This window comes from Acanthaster planci, linkage group LG04 (genome assembly GCF_054643075.1).
Source record: "Acanthaster planci isolate LZ-2023a linkage group LG04, COTS_SCS, whole genome shotgun sequence".
In the NCBI taxonomy this organism is placed as follows: Eukaryota; Metazoa; Echinodermata; class Asteroidea; order Valvatida; family Acanthasteridae; genus Acanthaster; species Acanthaster planci.
Window position 1 is genome coordinate 17,300,135 of NC_141780.1, and position 19,643 is coordinate 17,319,777.

The 19,643-nt window shown below is 40.4% G+C and overlaps 1 protein-coding gene across 1 annotated transcript in view; it reads left to right on the forward strand.

Moving 5' to 3' along the window:
- Window positions 1-19,643, forward strand: part of LOC110989211 (A disintegrin and metalloproteinase with thrombospondin motifs 9-like) — a 144,284-nt gene that overhangs the window by 66,678 nt on the left and 57,963 nt on the right. Inside the window, exons 9-11 of the mRNA XM_087135790.1 lie at window positions 8,637-8,677; window positions 11,473-11,578; window positions 17,280-17,432. Of these exons, the coding sequence (XP_086991916.1) occupies window positions 8,637-8,677; window positions 11,473-11,578; window positions 17,280-17,432 (300 nt within the window). The remainder of the gene's footprint in view (window positions 1-8,636; window positions 8,678-11,472; window positions 11,579-17,279; window positions 17,433-19,643) is intronic.

A 19,643-nucleotide genomic window follows, 5' to 3' on the forward strand; every position in this document is an offset into this window, starting at 1 on the left:
TCTTCAAGGGTACAGATGGAGTCAAGTTTCTGAGCCTGGATGTTAAATCACCTGATGAGCAACATGTAGGTTGCTGTTTATATCTTTTGGCCTTTTAAGCCAACGGTTTTCTGCCATTCTCTATATCCCACAGATAGAGTTCAGTGAAGAGTCTGTCATCTCTTACCATCGAATCTCTCCAGGGATTGCTCAGGAATAAACACAGATTGTGTTTGGTGGGATAGGTATGGTCTCCCATGCCAACAAAAAGATTTTATTGGTTTTCTGCAATAAAATACCCTGTTCCCATTATGATGTGAACTAGGTCACTTGACCATTCTGTCTTGGTGGACAAAGAAATTCTCCGCCTGGAGTGTTGTGTAAGCCCTATTTTACATGTACATGTACACAGACCTCTTTGTGCATTCTTGTGCCAACAATTATCCAATTACACAAGAGTACATGTAGTTCAAAGTGTCTTACTGCGAAATACCGATTAATTTATTGAAATATAGTGCACTTCATGCAGATCTAGTTAAAATGGAGTTGTAGGCCTCAGTTTAGATATTTCTGTTTGAAATTCATGTTTGAAGTACTTTGTAAACTTTGGCTAAATTAAACAAAAATCTGTCTGTGGGAAAGTGTTTAAAACAAATTAAAAAAAAAAGAAAGATCTTTTTGTCAGTCTGCTCCCCAAAGTACTGATTTAAATGCTCTTGCAGATTTGTACAGCACAGTAGTTGAGATTATATTCTGCATGGAACATGTCAAGTTGGATGTACTGTAAACTACAGTGAAAATTGTCAAGTGTTGGTTTGGTGAATTGGCTGTCATCGGTGGGACAGGTTGTGACCATTACTGGAACAGGTTCCGGTGATAAAAATAAGAAAGCTGTAAAGTGAGTCAAGGAGACCAACAGTTCTAGACGTCCACTGAAGTGTTTATGGCTACAAAAGTATTTATTAAATAAATGTCAGTACCGTAGAAACAAAATGTTTGTGAGAAAATCTGGAGGACATGTTGGGGTCTGCGAGGGAGTTGTTTGTAATGCATTTATATTCCGATGCATTTTTTTCAAGTCAGTTACGCAGGAATTGGCTGCCCATTCTTGCCGCAATTTTGTTACTGTTACATTCTTGTTGCAAAAAACAAGGGGAACAAGATAGATCTGCAATCTACATTTTGCTAAATAGCTGACAACTCAAATGGCTTGGAGATAAAATAAACAGATATTCCACCTTCTCATGTCATCAAGGTAGCGCACGCATTTCAGGAATTTTCAGCCGACCAGAATTACTTCCGTTTGACTGCCGACTGACCTGACCCATAGCAGTGATGAAGGAAAGAAAAAAAAAAAAAGAATGGAACATCACTCAGAAGTCTTCTTCCATTTGTTTGGGAGAGTTATTCAAACAGCTGGAAGGGAAATAAGGAATGGATCACTTATATAGGAATAAGGAGTTCTTAAAGGGTAGCAGCAGTGGAATTTTTGAAATTCAAAACTTCAAAATCTACCTTTGTGTCTCATTCATAAAACTTCATTAAAAAAAAACAACATTTAGGCCTATGATTTTTCCGTTAGTAGTATTCTGATCTGTGGGACCTTTATGAACAACAGTCACTTTTACAATTAGTTTCTAAGTTTGGAAAAAGCACCAGTCTGAGTATGGGTATATACATTTGTTTCCTTGGAATCTGTAATTACAAAAAAAATGAATAAAAAGAAACAACTGTTCAGGGCCATGACTTGTGAGCGAGAAATGATCCTCTTGAAGCAATCCCTGCCTAGGAACCTGTCACAGCAATGCCACATCTGTACCCAGGTGGCAACATGACACCCAGCCTTCCTCCATCAACCAAGCCTACAAGCTCCCAGGTCTGTTCCTGTGTAGAAACCAGATTGCATTGGTTCTCACTGATGCAGCCAGGTGTTGCCCATATTTCACCTTCTCAGGGCCCATTACAGGTGCAGTGTGGCGTCACCTGCACCAGACCAGGATCAGTCAAGGACAGTGCCCATCCCGTCAGAGGGGAAAAGCTATGATACTCAGCTGGCAGAGAATGACACATCTTACACATAGTAGATGATTGTGTGCCAGCGTCGTAGTCGTTGGAGGGTTGGTTTCAGCAATAGAATGATAAATTTACCTTTGTACAAAAATCGTAGGTGGCAGATTCTGTTGCTGTATACTCTAACACCGTCGCCCACCTGAGCGTTATTTTTTACCCCTCATTTGATTTTCTTGTACAACAATCCATACATCATCAATTGTCTTCAAAGTGAGACATGTCCTCTAGGCTCTACATCTTCAAAAGTCAACCATTTTGTGTAATTTATTTGATATACTATTTTTGTCAAAATGAACGTTTAAGATTTACTTGTACTTGTCAATGTCCCATTCCAAAATAAACATTATCATTGAAAGCCTTCACCCCAGAATTGTGTTCACAGAGATAAAATGGGATGAAATATTGTGGGGAGGGATTTTAGCACTAAGAAGGCCTTTTGTAATTTTGCAGACATTTTGTACAGTCATTGTTGGCCTTGTCAACTTTCTTCATGGCTTGCTCTTTTTTTCACAATTCTTCAACTTCCTTCAGGATTCTTGTTGAAAAGTGACTCATTGGATAGCTCAGCTTTGATTTGGTAGAAACTGAGAACGATGACACCACAAAAGATGTGATTCTAAATGTATAGACAGACTCTCAGTTTTCTGTGCAGAAAGTGGGATAGTTACTGTGTCTCTGAGCTCATGTGGGAGACAGTTCCAATGCTGAGGTACAACATTTGAAATGGCTCTGTAATCATAACTGGCTAGATTACCTCAAAGCTTGTTTGACAGAAAGAAGTTTTATAGGTAGGGCAGCCATGAAGTGTTTCAAATGTAAATAGAATTATTCTATATTCTGCATTCAACCAGCAGCCAATGAAGGATTGAAACCAAGCTTTTTGAGTGGCCTTTAACCCAGTGGCAAGGAGAATAACTTTAATTTACGAGTCATTTTGAAAGGTGAAGAAGAGAAAAAAATGTTTGATTTCATCTGGCATTGGACTCTCAGGCATGTTTGTTACAGTGTCAGGAGTGAGGTGAGTAATGCCATTCAAATTACATCAATTGACGCAGCACATGGACCCCCTGAACTACATGCCCTAAAGATGACCCTCGCAGATAAGCCATCCTTTCATATTCCATGTGCACATTAAAGAATGGGGTTGGCGGGCACCGGTGACTTCATCATCCAGGGTAGTTGGTTTATAAGGGGGAGGGGTGTCAGTATCACTTACCCCAGCCATGTGCATTATTTCCTGACTTATCCCCTGGTTGTCATGTTGCGCTGTCTGTTCAGACATCAACCTGAGAGGGAACGTCTCAGGCCAACGGTGTGCTGACTGATCTCTCTGGGATTGCTGAATGAACATGTAGGCACATGAGTGGGTCAGAAAAGTTTGCAAGAGTCCATGTGTAGTCTGGCCTAGACTTGATCATGGTTGACAGGCATTTTGTACAAATCACTCCAATTGGCATTTTTGCCCCTTCAAACTCAAGATAACCAGGCAAGCATGGTGCAGTATAAAAGCAAGAAGGTGCAAGATACAGCTATTTCTTTCATGTTTTTCCTGAATGCACAGGAGAATGCCTTGAAGAAATATACAGCAGTGAAGCATGTGTTGAATCATTTTAAATTGAGTTTTTGGTCGTATGTAAATTACAGTTGCATTACAAAACCTTCAGGACTGGCATTTATGTTTTAAAATCTTATTGAAAAAGGGTTTCTTGGGGGGTCTGCTACTGTATTTCTCATCAGTCGTGTTACTTAGAATTTCATTTTGTTTTTGGTTGAAACCTAAGAGCATTTAGCAAACTGGTAAGAGTGAACACATTTATTCTGGCATATTTACTTTTGAGAACATTGCAGTAAGCGATAAAGCTCCCTACGTATACCTTGTGACTGACCGAGAGAAAAAAGAAAGGTCAATATTACAAGTCTATGATGTCTCACCGTAGGAAGGCAGCCTCGGGCCAAGTAACTGACCGAAACTGTGTAATCATCACCATGGAAACTAAGTGACCTACTTGATTGGCTAAAGTTCACGGGTATACATGTTGGGTGTTCTTGAAAATAGAAAGAATCGGCTTTAAAGTTTAGGTCTAACCTTAAGTTTTATTTGAATCTTCCTCATTGATTCCTTGGACTGTACATATTATACATGAATTCTTCCTTCAAAGAGGGGAGATAAGTAAACTTCAAACCACTCTTATTTTTGCACTCATTCTACCTAAAATTAGAAATAAGAGATGACATCAGAGTTTAGCAAGTAGATTGGAATATTGACAACACATTGTGCTGTCGAGTTTTGCATTAGTAAATGGCCAAATTACTTCTAAAACCCTCAGTGGAAATATTGATGTTAACTGAAGCTATTCCCAAAGAGGTATTTGAAACCCAACCCTACATTACAATAGCCATAATGTTCTTTCAAAAGGAAACTTAAGCATCCAAACGGTTTCTTGGATGGCCCCAAGGTAGCAGTGACCCATTTAAGGAGTTCATTCACATTGGCTGTCCAAGCCACAGGGAATAATGCGCCGCTCAAGTTTGATTTAAAAGCAGGGGTTGCATTCAGTGTAGGAGTGGGTTAGCCTAATCAAGGCTGGTCAAGAGGGTTGAATAAAATGGCTTTTTTTCATCAGGTTTTTTTCAGAATTCAGGGATTTGCCTTTTTGGCTTGTCAGACATTTGTCAGACTTTTTAAAAAAACAAACCCGGATACTGCCCGGGGTGGTTCTGAAGCATTCAAGGAAGCCAAAACTAATGGCAGGCTTGGTGGATCGCCATTCAAGTCGTCTGGGTTAGCAAAAAACGCAGTTTCAAATTTTTCAAATGTTATTTTGGGCTCTACCTAAGTAACAAATGTAACTATGTAAGTAATAAACATGAGTTTATTCACTGTGTACAAATATCAATAGGTCCAATTTTTCCTTGGGTACAAAATGTGATAAGTTCTTAACTTTTTCTTTTTATTCTATGATACTCACTTAAAGACCAACATAACTCCACAATTTGTACTTCCATTTGCTTATCTGAAATCATCTCAACTCCTGTAAAGTAATTTGTTGAATATATTTGTAACTATTCTAAAACCTAACATGAATTGCCCGCATTGTTTTAAAATATGAACTTGCTTTGGAAAGAGCTGACATAATGGATACTTCCTTTGAGGTTTTTTAATTTATCTGATCATCCAGCAGTGCATTTAGCGGCAATTAAAGGATGATAATGAGTGAAGAAAACAAAGAAGAAATGTTCAGTTTTAGAGGTGGAAGGAAAACCCCGGATAAATGCTTCGGGAAAACCCACGGACTCAGGTAGGGACTGAAAACCCAATCCACATGTGGGCCAAGCCGGATTCAAACCCAGGCCCCAAGAGGTAGAAGGCAAGGAAAGAAGCAATGCGCCAACCTGGCTTACAACACCTGTATAAAAGCAGGAACTGGATTTAAAAAAAAAAAAGGTTTTCAGAGGTCCATATGAAGTCCATGTCATTCTCCAAATATCTCAGATTCTCCCAAGAGTAGTTTTATGAGGGGGTGCTAGGTAAATGTTATGCTGTGGGCTGGTCTCCCATCCAAGGTTTAAAACTGTGTCTGAAGGAAAGTGTCAACAGATCAGTTGTCCTCCAGACTGGAACACTCTTCTTAGCGCAGTATGCCTTTCAAGGTAGTGTTCTGGAAACACCAAACACCTCATGAAAATAAGCACCTGTACTTTAAGATCACCAGGGCTGCCTACAATATTGTTATTGTTATTATTGTTACTTTTGTTGACCCAAGTACTCTTCTAAGTGCGTAAACAACAGGAGTATGACCTGTGGGTGAGCCAGAATGTACTCTTTCCCAGACCAAGATTACAGGTACATGCTCTTCCATCATACAGTACTTCCATCTGTTTTCCTTCTTCCATGGTCATTCAAGAGGATAGGAAAGCAATTGTTGACCATGTATGCTATGTCATCCAAGAGAAATGCGTATACAACATTGTTCTATACCCTTGAGTATCAGGAGTAGTGCACTTCAAGGAAGCCAGGCTCTTGAACACTCCTACCCTGTATGGCTTGAAAGGCATATCCCTCAATCTTATAGTAACTAATTCTAACATTTCCCGCCCTGTAGTTTTATGGCATGCAGTCTGAGTTCAGGCCTTTTTTTTCCGTTCAGCGGTGTTTATTTTGTGTTGGCACATGTCTTTTCAATAATGTAAACAGTGTCTGGAGATGCCAAGATTCCTTTATTGGGAAATTTGACAAATTCAGGAGAGAGAAAAAGAGCAACAGTGATTTACAGGTCCATCACTGGTGACTTTCTGCTTCTGTAAAGTATGTTTACTCTGTTTGGGAGTTTCTTCCCACAAGAAACACCACATGGAGATTTACGAGGTTCGTAAAACCCTAGGGTTTGTCTGCGAAATATAGAGAATAATTGTGTGAATGACTGCCATGGGAATTTTTGGTTCTATCAGGACACCATGGGGGGGGAACACTAATTTCACTGTTCCTTGTGTTACAATAGCATTGGTATAGTGCAATTGGAGTGGTTCCATAGAGGGAAGTAAACTGAAGGAGTGATTGGACAAGTTTGGAATGAAGCTTCATGTTCAGAGCAAAGCTTTTTACTTCATTAAGATTTCATTTGTCTTTTCTTTTGAATGATTCATGGAGTAATTAGTCTCAAGAAATGGTTCCAGCATTAACTATGTATCTGAGGTTGACAGGGTCATTATGAATTACAAATGTATTTGTAAAAAAGGAAAATATTGAAAACTTGTCGTGCGTGAATGCAGGGTTTGTTGTGTAAATTTGTTTTAGTGAACATTTGGCTTTTCAGAACAATCAAAAAAAAAATTTGGAATTTTTTCATGCCAACAAACCAAATGGTGAAGGCTATTGTCAAATGTTCTATTTGACAGTGAAGTTCCAGGTTGTCTGTTTGCTAGATTTTTCTTCCTTTATTAAACCAAGGTTGCATTCCAAGGAGAATTCCATGAGTAAGTAAATTTTGTTAACATGGGCCGCTGTAGATAGTTTACCCAGGAAACACCACAGGCAGACCTTCAAGATGGCTTATAAATTTCGATTGTTCTTGAAAGATGTTAGCCATCTGACTATTATCCTTGTCCTCACCAAAATAAAAAGCACCCTGAACTCTTTCTCCATGAACTGCCTGTGACGTCATCTGACTACTAGTGATGAAGGATTGACCACAGTTTTAGGTGTGAATTTCTAAAGGTGCAGTTGCTTGTACACAGGAGGATCATCTTTGAAAAGGGGAGGGGAGAGGATCATTACTCTCTCCCAAAAAGTGGGTGTGAGTGACGTTTCCCAGTTTCTTCTGTAAGCAGCGTAACATCTTAACAGTTTGTTTTACTTCCCTTTTCATGTTTACTGTTTCCTGCTTGCAGCCATGTGTGAATGGCCTGAGTTCCCCTCTTGTGTGAAAAAAAACCTTCTAATGCCATGCAGTCAGCTTTGGTATATTCCTTCCTTCACGGTTGCTTCAAGTTCAGAGCCAGTGTGTGTCAAAGCCTGGCCCCTCAGCGTTGAGGCTCCACACTGTTAACCTTGTCACCCCTCTTCAGCCAGTCTTCACCCTGAGGGAGGAGACAACACCCAATTAGTATCAATTATCCAGACACCTTCAAACGAAAATAGCCCTCTGGGCATGACCTTAGCCAGCAGTGGAACTCATTGGAGGAACTGTGCATCTAAATCTTGGCCATGGCAATGTCTTTTATGGCTGGGAGAACCTGCAAATGGGGGAGTTAGATTTTCTTCGAATGTTTCAATGACCGTTAATTTTCTCCGCTCTGTACAAAATGCATGTGGACATGTATAGTTGCAGTGTCGAGTGTATGCACTAATTTCATTAGGCTGCTGAGTGCAGAAATTTATCAACCTTGCTAAATGTTTTCTTACCAGCCTCACGTTTGTGTGTTTTTACATGGTCGGAGCTGATTATATTCCGGAGAGAAAAGATCCTACATAGTTCTGGAAATGTGATCTGTGTCTCTTGGTTCTCCTTGTGGTGAACACATACTAATGATGACATGGGGTACAAAAACAGTGAGGTGACACAAAACTCTCCCCAATGCTCCTTAACCTCATATTGACCTAGTAGTTGATGATGTACCAGGGCTCAGGCAGCTTGTCACATTTATTGCTTTGGACTGTGTTATAGTTGGGTGTTACTTCGGGATGTTGATGCAGTATTTTATGCTTAGCAACCTCACCCAACTTCTTGCCCTTGACAGAATATGCAGAGATACCCACTTGGCTATCATAGCTGTGGTTTCATCCCTGCCCATCTGGGCCAACCTCTTAATCGATGTTTTATCCACACAGCCCTCAGCAGTTTTGCTTCCAGGAGTCTGGAATAGGTTCAGGCAATTATCTTCCAATTATAACCACACCAATGTCAAAACAATACCCTGTGGATACAGAAAAACCACTGCATGCAGTGAGCTGATCCTCCTGAAAAATAGACTTGCCCAGTCCTTGGAAGGGGGCGGGCCTTTAACTTCTTCAAAAAAGGAACCTCTGGAAGCTTATTTCTGTTGGGGACAATAATGGCTTTTGTTTTTGTTTTTTTTCACTTTTGCAGGGAGGACATCTGCAGGTCTACATTTGACTGTGACACTCTAGGTAAGCACTGATATATTGGACTTCACCAGTCGTTGATTGACAGGCAATTTACTTTTACGCCTGCATGCACACCCCAATGGAACAATACGTAAGCCAATTAATTTTCCTTGAAGAATTGTCACAGTCCCCATTACCTTGGGATTCTCAGCAGCTTGGAAGGGAAACCGCTTCATTTGTTTTTCTCCTTCCACCCTCACCCCCTCTCCATTCTCTGTCAATGCCTTTACTCCAGCAGGAAAACTCTCCACGAAATGACAGTTGAGTCCTTTGTGTCAGGTTGTCAACCTAAACAGGCTTGGATTTTATTAATTTATTGCAGCCATTCCTCACAAGGTCACATGACTGATTGGATTACATACAAGGATAAGAGGTCTTAAGTAATGTACAAGGCCTAAAGATGCATGCAAACATCAAATCAAAATTGTAAACATTTGGAACGTTTTAAAGATAATGAAAAGAATGTTTTGATGGATGTACATACACGTAAAACAATGTCAAAATTGATTAATTCCCACACTCGAGTACATGTTTATTAAGATCATTTTTTTTTGTACAGACTGATTGTCATTTATAAGCTACACTAAACATTAAAAGCTTGTTGTGAGACGTCCCTAGATTTTTCCCTGTTTCTGAAATCTTCAAGTTGGCCTACCTCTTGCATGTTCTCCTCTGAAATCCCAAATTGCCATTGGTAGTTGTAATGGTCATTAGATACCAGTGACCTTCAAAATGGGTTGGTTCCAAAACATGAACCCTAATTTTCGCTGAAACCGAGGGCCCATTTTTCAACCGAGTTCAAGTCCTGAAACAGGTTGGGATTGTCTTAAGTGTGGCGAATGCTCGTAAAACATGTAAAAATCTGTAATATGTCATCAGACTGGGTCACAGAAACCAGTCCACCTCCATTTAGCTCAAAGTCAAAGTTGGGTCTAGTTGTAGCTTGTTCCTCACCAACAAGAAAGCAAAACCGGCTCTTTGCTCTCCAATTCTGGGTTTCAAAAAGGTCTGAAGAAAAAAGAGTCACCCTGGGAGTAATGTTGGTCAGAGTGTTTGCTTAAGATTTACACCACAACAACTTCAAGCTGTGATCAAACAAGACTCCCTTGCTGTTTGGCCACAATCAAAGCTGCCCCCTGAACTTGTCAAAACTGGCCTTAAAACTGAGCCTGTCTTGTTTCAACTCAGGCCAGATCTGTCTTTCCTCAAACCAGGGACCTCTGTGGAGGTGTGCTCCTTTCTGTGTGTATTGTGACCTGGTTTTTTTTTCAGTAGGCCTGTGTGTTTCAATGGGTAAACTTTGTGGTCTGAGACCAGTGTGATGTAGGGACTTCTTGCTGGTAATCAGAGAGGTTAGAGGCTGGATGCTTCTGTGTGGTAAGGTTTGGCTCGGGTCAACCACCTACAAGTCAACCAGGCAATGCAAACCCTTCACTTTGCCTTGCTTTGGTGGTGGGGATAGGGTGTATGAGATATTAAACAAAAGATTCATTATCTGATATATTCCGGGAAAGAACATTAATGTAAGGACATTATCTGAAGTGGCTCAGATGATTGTAATTCTGGTGGCACTTTAAAATCAAGTGGGTCTTTGCATATCAGAAGACTGAAAGTGTGCTTTTCCCACAGTTGTCTGTGTGTGGCTATCCAAGCAGAGGGAGCATGATTGGAAATGAATCCTGTCTGGCTTTGCTATGGAACTTTCTCAGGCTTTTCTTCATGTCCAGGTGCTTCAAGTTGTGTACAATGGAGGTGACTTCCCTCCACGATAAAACCAAAATATTAAAACATGTAACTGATGGTTAGTAAAAATGGTGTTGACTGTTCATACTTCTTGGTACAGGCTAATGAATTTGCGGGGCTCCCTTCACCGAATCACCCGAAACCAAACCAAAGTGTTTCCAAAATGAATTTACTCCTTGTCTCTGCTGATTGAACTTAATGTGTCTAGCCTCAATTGACCTCATAAAAAAACCCAAACCACCAAATATCCGGCTGTAGTGTTAAAGGATTTTAGGGTCAGACTGTGAATTATTGCTGGTTTCTAATTGCTCTATGATAAAATGTACAATTACCACCTCTTGACATCACAATGGGGGAGGCCTAGGCTGATTTCGGAGTCAACATTATGGACTTGGGGGACAGTCTCTTGCAACGTTTCAACCAAGTCCTTGGCAACTGACAAAATTATGGTCTTGTGCATATTTGCCTTCAATTATTATCATTAAAGACACTGTTTCATCGGTATAGTTAGAGACAAATATTTGTATTTTTTAACCAGTTTAATAGCTTTGAGTGCTTGATTCTGAGAGTTGCAGGTAACATTTCCTTTCTTGTAATCTGTGGCAAACCCAAGGGGTTTACTTAGGGGGAGGGTCGGAGGTACAGTTAGTAGCCACAAATGTGGCAGTTAACACACCCCCCCACCATGACCAAGAAAATGTGGAGTGCTACAGGTCCAGTTAAACAAGAAGACAACTTCTCGATGGTGTGAGGTCAATCTCTAAGAAGCCCCTCTCCCAACGTAATAACGTAGGCATTTCTCAGGTTTTGGAAATTTTGTCTTTAATACCAGAAGCCAAATGAAAGACTGTAACCATTTGCTTGAATCTATAAAGATTTGGTGATTCTGCGGAGGAATATGGACATTTATTATTGAGGCTGGATGTCAAAGTTGACCTCAACGTTTCACAAATGTCCTCAATGTGAAAAGTGGACAGTGTCCACCAGAAATGTTGGTTGATGTCTTGTGGGTATCCATCCTATATCTTGATAGCATTGATATTATCTCTTTACAGGTTTGGCAGAGCTGGGTACAATGTGCGATCCATTCCGTAGCTGTTCCATAGTGCAAGATAATGGACTCAGTGCTTCATTCACCATGGCCCATGAACTGGGGCATGTGTAAGTTGACAAAAGATGTTCACTTCTGTGGTGCCAATATTGAAAGAGCCATGCATTCATGAATGGGGTCAAAGCAGATGCATATCATGACGTCAGATCCATGCTGACTATCTGCTTGAGTGGAGATCCCATTCATGCTCTTCGCTGATTTCCTCCCCCCCCTCTCCTTCTCGGGCCTGATGTGTGGGTGGGTTTTGAGTGGGAGGTAAAGTTAGAATTGTACATGCTGAACTATAGGCTAATAGGATTCAGAAGCCACACAAAGAATTCTGTCATGAAAGGTGCTTTGTCCAAATTACTTGGCTATGGCTGGAAAATAATGCACATGCCAGTGTTAGTCAATAGCCAGTGGCTATCCATGTCCCATATAGGCATGTGTGTTATAGCCAGCTGTAGCTAAAGTGGATGCAGCTGGTGACTATCTGCTATACATATTGATGGCAGGCACCACGGTCCAGTTGTAGTTATGATTGAAATTTGGACCAGAACAGGTTGTTGTTCAGCTGATCTGACTACCTACTCCTGTTATTACAACAAGGCTTTTACAGAGCTTAATGAGCTTTCGTCCTTAACTAAAAAGAAAACATTAGGAATTGTAAAAATTGCATAAATTTGGGCAGTAGGCCCTAAATAAAAAACTTCAAAGAAGATCTTTCCCCACAGGAAAAAACCTGAAAAAAATTTCTAGATAAAAACCTAGAACGTGCACAATACAAATCCTTTCCCTTGCCTACTATGCTAAGTGAGCAAGCTCGACGACAGATCTTTTTTATCCTTCTTTCTGAAGCAGTTATGTAATTCAGGTAATACCCTGACATATTTTGGCCTCATTCCTAAAGGGCATTTCTCTGTAAGCGATGTGTAGTCGGATCAGGTGCGGTGCCGCTCCAGTCTAATGAGAATCTATCACCCCATCACCAAATGCTTGCTACAATTTAGGACAACCTATCTTGGGACTAAAGAGACTTTACAGGACTGTGGATCCCTCCGAGCCCAGCAGAAATTTCCGGATGGTCTCATCTGGGTGCTGTCTTCACATCCTCTTCCTTGTTTCTGACTTTCCAGCTTTAATCTCTCAGCCCCAGCCAGGGTGCTAATCCGGTCACCCTCAGTGGCCTAAACTTGTCATGAATCATAGTTGATGTTAGCTGATGGACTGTGCCATGACTGACCTTTGGCGCCCTTGCTTTGCCCTGCTATTTTGGACATACTGCCACTCTACTCTCTGCACCCTCGCAGTGAGGTTGCTGTTTTTGGACTATCAAATGAATCGTTGACAACTGGTAGATATTTTAAGGGTTAAGAAAAATCCGTTAGCAAGATTACAGAAGACCATCCCAATGCATTGGCAGAACTGAACCTAGCCTATTTTTGTATCATCTCTGTCAGATCAAGGACAGATTTGAATATAAGCAGGCTTCCCGAAAAATGCCATGCTGCATTACACTGCATCTCAGTACTTTCCTAGATCGCGTGAAGATATGATTTGATTTGAAGTAAAAGTTTTAGAAGAATGTCATTTTGATTTGTTTTTCAGTTTCAAAAATCACAGTGCAAAAATTGATTGCTTTTCCAAAACCATCCCAACAGATTTTTTTAGGGGAGTCTGCTACTTCCTTTTCTTCCCAATTACCAATTCCTTTACAAAGCACTTTTTAGTCAATTTAAATTGAAGAGGCACTTGGTTTCTGCTATTTTAATTCCTGTTCAGCTGTTAATCTGTTCATCCACCGTTCCACTGGCAAGGTACAGAGACTGTCATATAGATCTTCCGTGACTCATTAGTTGCGTTACATCCCCCTGAGGCATACATCATGCAATCCAGGGTAACATTGGTAGGATATGGGTCGGTGTTTAAGGCACATCACAGGACCTCTTATATCTATTATAAAATTTTAAAAGAAATTGCATCGGGTCATATGTATTGTGAGGGGAATTTTTATAAGTTACTTTGTTTTGTCTTGGAGAGTTTATATAGTGATCTTTATTTTAAAAAAAAGCAAGGATTCTTGATGACAAACGTGCTCTGCATGGACAGATTTTATCTAGCTGAAGAATAATGTGTTGTAGGCCTATATTACCAATGGTTGAGATATGTATCTCTGTGTAGATCACAAATGTTTTAGATTTTAGGGGGCAGAAATTCAGTGCATGCAGAAAAATAGTGTTTGTTGATGTGCATTCATCATGCAGTTATTCAAGTGTAAAGCCGAAAATTGTCCCTTTTCTCATTTCATTTTGAAGCAACAGTTGGTGTTTCTTGTGGCTATTGGGAGATTTGTTGTGCTCAAGAGAAATTGCTTTTAATGAGTAATGCCCATATGTATTTGAACTTTTTAGATGGAATCAGCACACAGTAAATCTATCAATTGTCCTATCAGGATATTCATTTGAATGTGTAAATCAGTCATATCCCAGCATCCCTCGTCCTGTTCAGGGTGTATTATAGGGATAGCATTGTAATGCAATGCAATGGATAGGGTGAACCCAGCAACTGCAGCTGTGTACTTCAGGAGAGTTTTGACGATTAATGCTACAGCTCAGGTATAGCATTGCTACTCAATCAAACATCACTTGTATCCTCTCCCAATCTTGTTGCTAATCAAGCGTGAAGCTGCCTTCTAAGTCGTTAATCCTCACTCTCTGTAGTCACCTGCAGAGTGTAGATTGATGCTCAAGCAGCTGGCAAGTCAGTCCCTTCCAGGGCACTCACTTCCTAACAAAACACAAGACTGAGCTCCAAAAAGCATATTTTAACACAGGAAAGGGCAAAGACTACATATTTGGAGTCTGTTGTAAGCATTGGTCTATGCAGTATTCACATAAGCCTTATTTGTAAATACCCCTTGATCGATTTATAGGTTAATCACAATTTGCATTCCTTTTCCTTCTTTGTGGTTAGTCCTCCCCTGCCAATGAGTGACAGTCAGTCAACAGTGACCTTGTTGCCAAGTACAAAAGTCTTTCAGAATTGCTTAGGTCTGTTGTTGAGATTAGTGGTGTCAATTATCAGGCACCTTAGTCCTGCTGAAAGTTCTTCAGCCTGGTTAAGTCAAATGTTTTGGTTTGGTGAATTGCTTTAATGAGTGATGATTGGCTTAGAATGTGTGTATTGATTTAAGACATGGCGGGCAGGAAGGGACATCCACAGGAAAAAGCCTGTGGTTCAGGAGTTCCACCCAGAGCTAAGTCTAGCGGGAGATGACAACATGGAGGGGGGAGGGGGCAAGTGGGGGATCTGGGGAGGGAATGGCTTTTTCTGTGTCTTCCAACAATTGTTGCCAGGATTGTAGGTGTACATGATGACAACTCTTAAGTTGCTTGTTGGCTTCCAAACATATCATCCGTTACATTTCCACTTATGTCAGAAGATGATAGTGTTTTATTTACAAAGTTGGGGGATTATACTTGGAGGGCTTTTTTGAAAGTGAGCAAGTAGGCCTACGTAAGAGACATTATATGTAGTTAGCTTTTGTGTGGAGACATTTTCATGTGCTTCGTGTCCCATTAGGCTCAGTCTGAGTAGATTGTACACTTTTGAAATAAAAAGTGGATGAAATAGGGGAGTTCTTTTAAACTAATCAGTCTTTGAGGACAGTCTGTTGGCCAATATTTGGTTATTCAGCTGAAAAGCTGGGCATCAGTGACATGTTGTTTGATTTGAACATTTCCAGAAAACTCTGTCCAGTGGAACAGGGACACAGATTTTCAAGACATCTTCAAAACTTTGCTAGTCTGACCCTTAGTTTCCCTCCTCTCTGTTTCTTTAATTTCTGCTTGTACCTGTCTGTGCCTCACTGTGTTGAGAAGAAGTAATTCTCTCACCACCTTTGCCTCCAAGGTCCATGATCTTTCACACTCTGTAATTCAATAGATCTTTTGGATTGCTTTAGCATTCTTCAACCTTGTCCAGCCTATTTGTCCAATTACAAGTCTGATGAGTCTCATTGGATTCTAGAAGCTCAGCTGGGCCACAAAAAAGTGTTCCACTTCTCTGGAGCAGTATAGGTCCTCAGTCAGCCTTTGCCAGCGGTACTGTATACCACTTCACTAGGAGTCCCTGAGTGAGCCTTTCACCAGTTTGTCATTGCAGTTGTAGAAGATGTGGAAATCCCAGCATAAAAAAATTGCAAACTCTGATGGAAACTAGTTTAAAAGGGGCATTAAAAAGCTAGGATTGACATCAGAAGTGTTGTATGCACATAGGCCGACCTTATCCCTACATTTTGAATCCTCTTGTGGATAACTAAAGGTTCTTCCACATTGCCTTTATTCAAGGGGCAGTGAAAGACTGAAGTTCAGGCTTTTATAGAGTACCGAAGTGAATACATGTACGTCATGCGCACAATTAGTGTGTAAAAGGCATTAGCACGAGAACCAACGCGTGAACCAACCCGCGCGCGTACTCCGTTCGTTTGCACTGCACTTTTTGGTTCACAGTGACGTCACTCTTCGGTACTCTGTATGGGTTGAAGTAAAGAGCGTGCAACTGATTTTAACTGAGTGCGTTCAAGCCAGAGCCCAATGTCCCAGAAGCTCTTCAGTGAAAATACTGCTCAGCTTAGTTGTGAGCTCAGCAAAAATCAGTCACAGATGTGACATTTTTGCCGGTTATCTGCTTTTATTGACCTTCTTTTTTTCAAGCTTTATTAATTTGGCCCCTAATGTATGTGAGTGTGAGAGGAATTACATCAGAGTTTCAAGAAAAGGTTTGTGTACTTTCCAGAATGCGTAAATGTTGCTGGTTTACTTTTTCCATTTTTCTTTCTTCATCTTGCAAAGGATATGATTGAAAACTTTCCTTGTTCATGTGAACAATCCCCTTCAGAATATTTACCTTGGGGCCACCCAGAATCTGTCCCACAAAATGTGAGAAGAGTTGAAGCTGCGATAATTCTCCCCATGGACTGTACAAGTCTCACTCTTGTTTAATGGGGCAAATTGACCTAAACTTTCCCCCGTTACCTCAGTGTCTCTTATTTCTGCTTGAAAAGCCTGGCTTGGTACATACCAACTCACATGGTTATACGTTGAGGACAGTATCATGCACAAGTCCATCAGCAAACAGGTCTCCACAGTTTATTGTTAGATATGGAATGATTTTGACCCGCTGCTGACCCAAACCAATTGGGGCCTTTTTCATTGGGGGCGAAATATAAACAAAAGCGTTGAGTCGTTGATGGAGCTATACCATTTGGAGTCGTCTACCTGATTTGAAGGGAAAAAAAATGAAAATATGATATTATTGGGATGTTCTGTGCTGAAGTACATTTTTCCAGTCTGGTCTGCAGGATATGTAGCAGTAACTATCACATGATGGGTAGGATTGTCAGTTGTATTTGTCAGTATGATTCAGGTATATGTGCCCATAGGCAGTTAACATGACTAAATATTTTTGAGCATGTCAAGATTTTTTTTTCAAGATGTTACCGGGAATTGTGAGATATTCCTTGTTCAAAAACTCTCTTGTGTAGGATTTGCAGAGGCAGTGCTGTTCACATTAGTTGGGTGAAGGACAACATGGTAGAAGTTCCCCGACTATATTTGTCCAGAAGGACAATTGTACGCACCAATTTCGAGCTCTTGCTGCTGTTCTCCCTAAAGTGTCCTTTCTCAGTCTGCCCTCCCAAAATGAAGCTCATTCAATGTAACTGGCCTGTGTCTGTGATATCGATTATTTGCCTCTCTCCCTATCTTACAGTTTCAATCTACCTCACGATGATAACAGCAAGTGCCGGGAGTTTGCAGAGAACATGTCTGGCAAGTACGGCGTGATGGCTCCCACGCTGAACTACCAGATCAACCCCTGGATCTGGTCTCGCTGTAGCAAGACGCAGATCACAGAATACCTGGAGTAAGCTCTCTAGATGGTGTCCATGCATTTTCTGGTGAAAAACATATTGAATTGGGCTGTACTCTGAGATTCACAGAGAGATGTAAATGCAGTTTTACTGACGTGTGTTTACACACCAATATGGAGTTTGGCTGAATGGTCGTTATTCCTTCTCATCAGGCCTGCTGTCCTTCTGTTTTGTCCTTGAGCAGGTCACTTAACCTGCTTGCTTTTGTTCACCTAGGAGTATGAGCACAGTAACATATGCTTGTCTGCACAAAGCACTCAGCTGTAGTACAGGAAATTCACAATTTACTGCTACCAAGAGGTTGCTACAGAAATGCCATTTCTGTTGGAAATGGTCATCAAATTCTATTTGCCAACTGTGTTCCAAATTTTTAATTATTCTGATGGCATTTTTGTCTTGGTAAAATTTTTCTTTAAGTGTTTGAGTATCAGAATTAATTTTTTCTTCTCTCTATCACATGGAATGCCGCTATTGATCGAAGATTTCTTGCAGTTAACTAACAGCATACACTCAAATGCAAATCAAGGCAAGTGGGCCATATCTATGTCAACCTTAAACTTGAAAAACGGCTTCTCCATGGTAAACTCGTGGTAGTGCACTCTCTCGTGAATCACCCATGTTGTGCATATCTGTAGTGTATTTCTGTGGCTACCTGTAGCAGGGCATCAACAGCATTCTATTTTCAACCCAGCCTCTCTCTCCTCGCCAGTCAGGGGTTAAGAATGCATCATGTAATGTAATGAATAAAAATCTACCTACTTAAGCTCAGGAAATATATGAAAGCACAGGTAAAATGTCATCAATCACAGCCTCACTCAGAAATGGAAAGATTAATGATAGTTGTGAATTTGCCATTGCAGATATAGCACTGTAAACTAGAACTTCATAACCTTTTCTTATTCAACAGAGAATTTCGGAAGCCCGTTTTTGATCCCAATGCCAAAGGAATAAAGAAGAGGTCTTGATTTTTTGTGTTTAATTTTGATAACTGACCCTTACTCACAGTTGACTGATGTTGAGTAACTCTTCAAATCCTAAGACAATGGTAAACTAATTGTTCTTATAAGTCAAGTTGTATTGATTTGCTATTTAATCGTAAAACTCTTGATGTGTACACCGATGTACACTCCACGTACATCTTTCATTTCAACATAAAGGGGAGAAATTGCTTTAGTCAGGCTAGGAACTTTGTTGGTCTCCAATTTGTAATTTACGTTAAATTTGTATGGTCGTGCAAAATCCAGCCAGTTCATTTTTTGAACATCTCTGGCTTATAAAGGGAAAAAAACAGTCATTAAGCCCCTAATTTCAGGGTTCGTTTTTAAGAGACTAAGATAGTTCTAGAACAGAGTTTGGTGCAGTCCTTTTGAACCTGATTGGGGTGGTAAGTATGAGTTTCAAACCACCTGTGGAGCTTTCTGGGTCAGACTTCCCATTGCGTGTCTATACTGAAGGATGATGCATAGGTTGGATCTTATCCATTACGATTGAATGGAAACAAAAAACTGCAACAACTCTTCCTTCTCCATTGAAATTACATGTTTGAGAACTGCTTATGACTATGCAGAAACTCCAACAAAGTGAAGTAGCAGTCTAGAAAAAAGCAGACCTCAAGAAAGCTGACACCATCTTGGTCTGGTGTCCTGAAGGCATACCCTTGGCTTTGTGCTGATTCATCAATTATGATAATTGTTGCCAGGGTATTTGTAGTATCTGTATCTTATCTGTTGGCTTGCCAGCCATGTATGGTATATTAAAGTCTAGATTTCCAAGATTTCAAGACGTTTTAACGCCTCCATTACCGTACGACTGAGCAGGCACATATCTTGAGCAAAATTGAAAGGGTGCATAGAAAGTCGATTTTTTTCTCCACTTAAGAATTGCAAACAATCTGGAGAATGTTGAGAAAATTGGACACAAATTTGATTTTATTTTCCAAAAAGGTAGCATTCAGCAAAACAGAGAATAAATCTCCCACACTCCCTTCTCCAAGCCACTTCACCATTCTTTTATGGAAATTTAATCACACTATTGAATTAAGAGAGTAATAAATGAGAGAACACAAAACCTTCCATGCAGTGAAACTGGATCAAATGGGTCACCACAAACTGACCAGTCAGCAATCAAAAACCAAGTTAGACTTGGAAAGAAATTGTATGAAAGTGTAATAAAATTTCCATTGAGTTAACAACACAGACAGAACT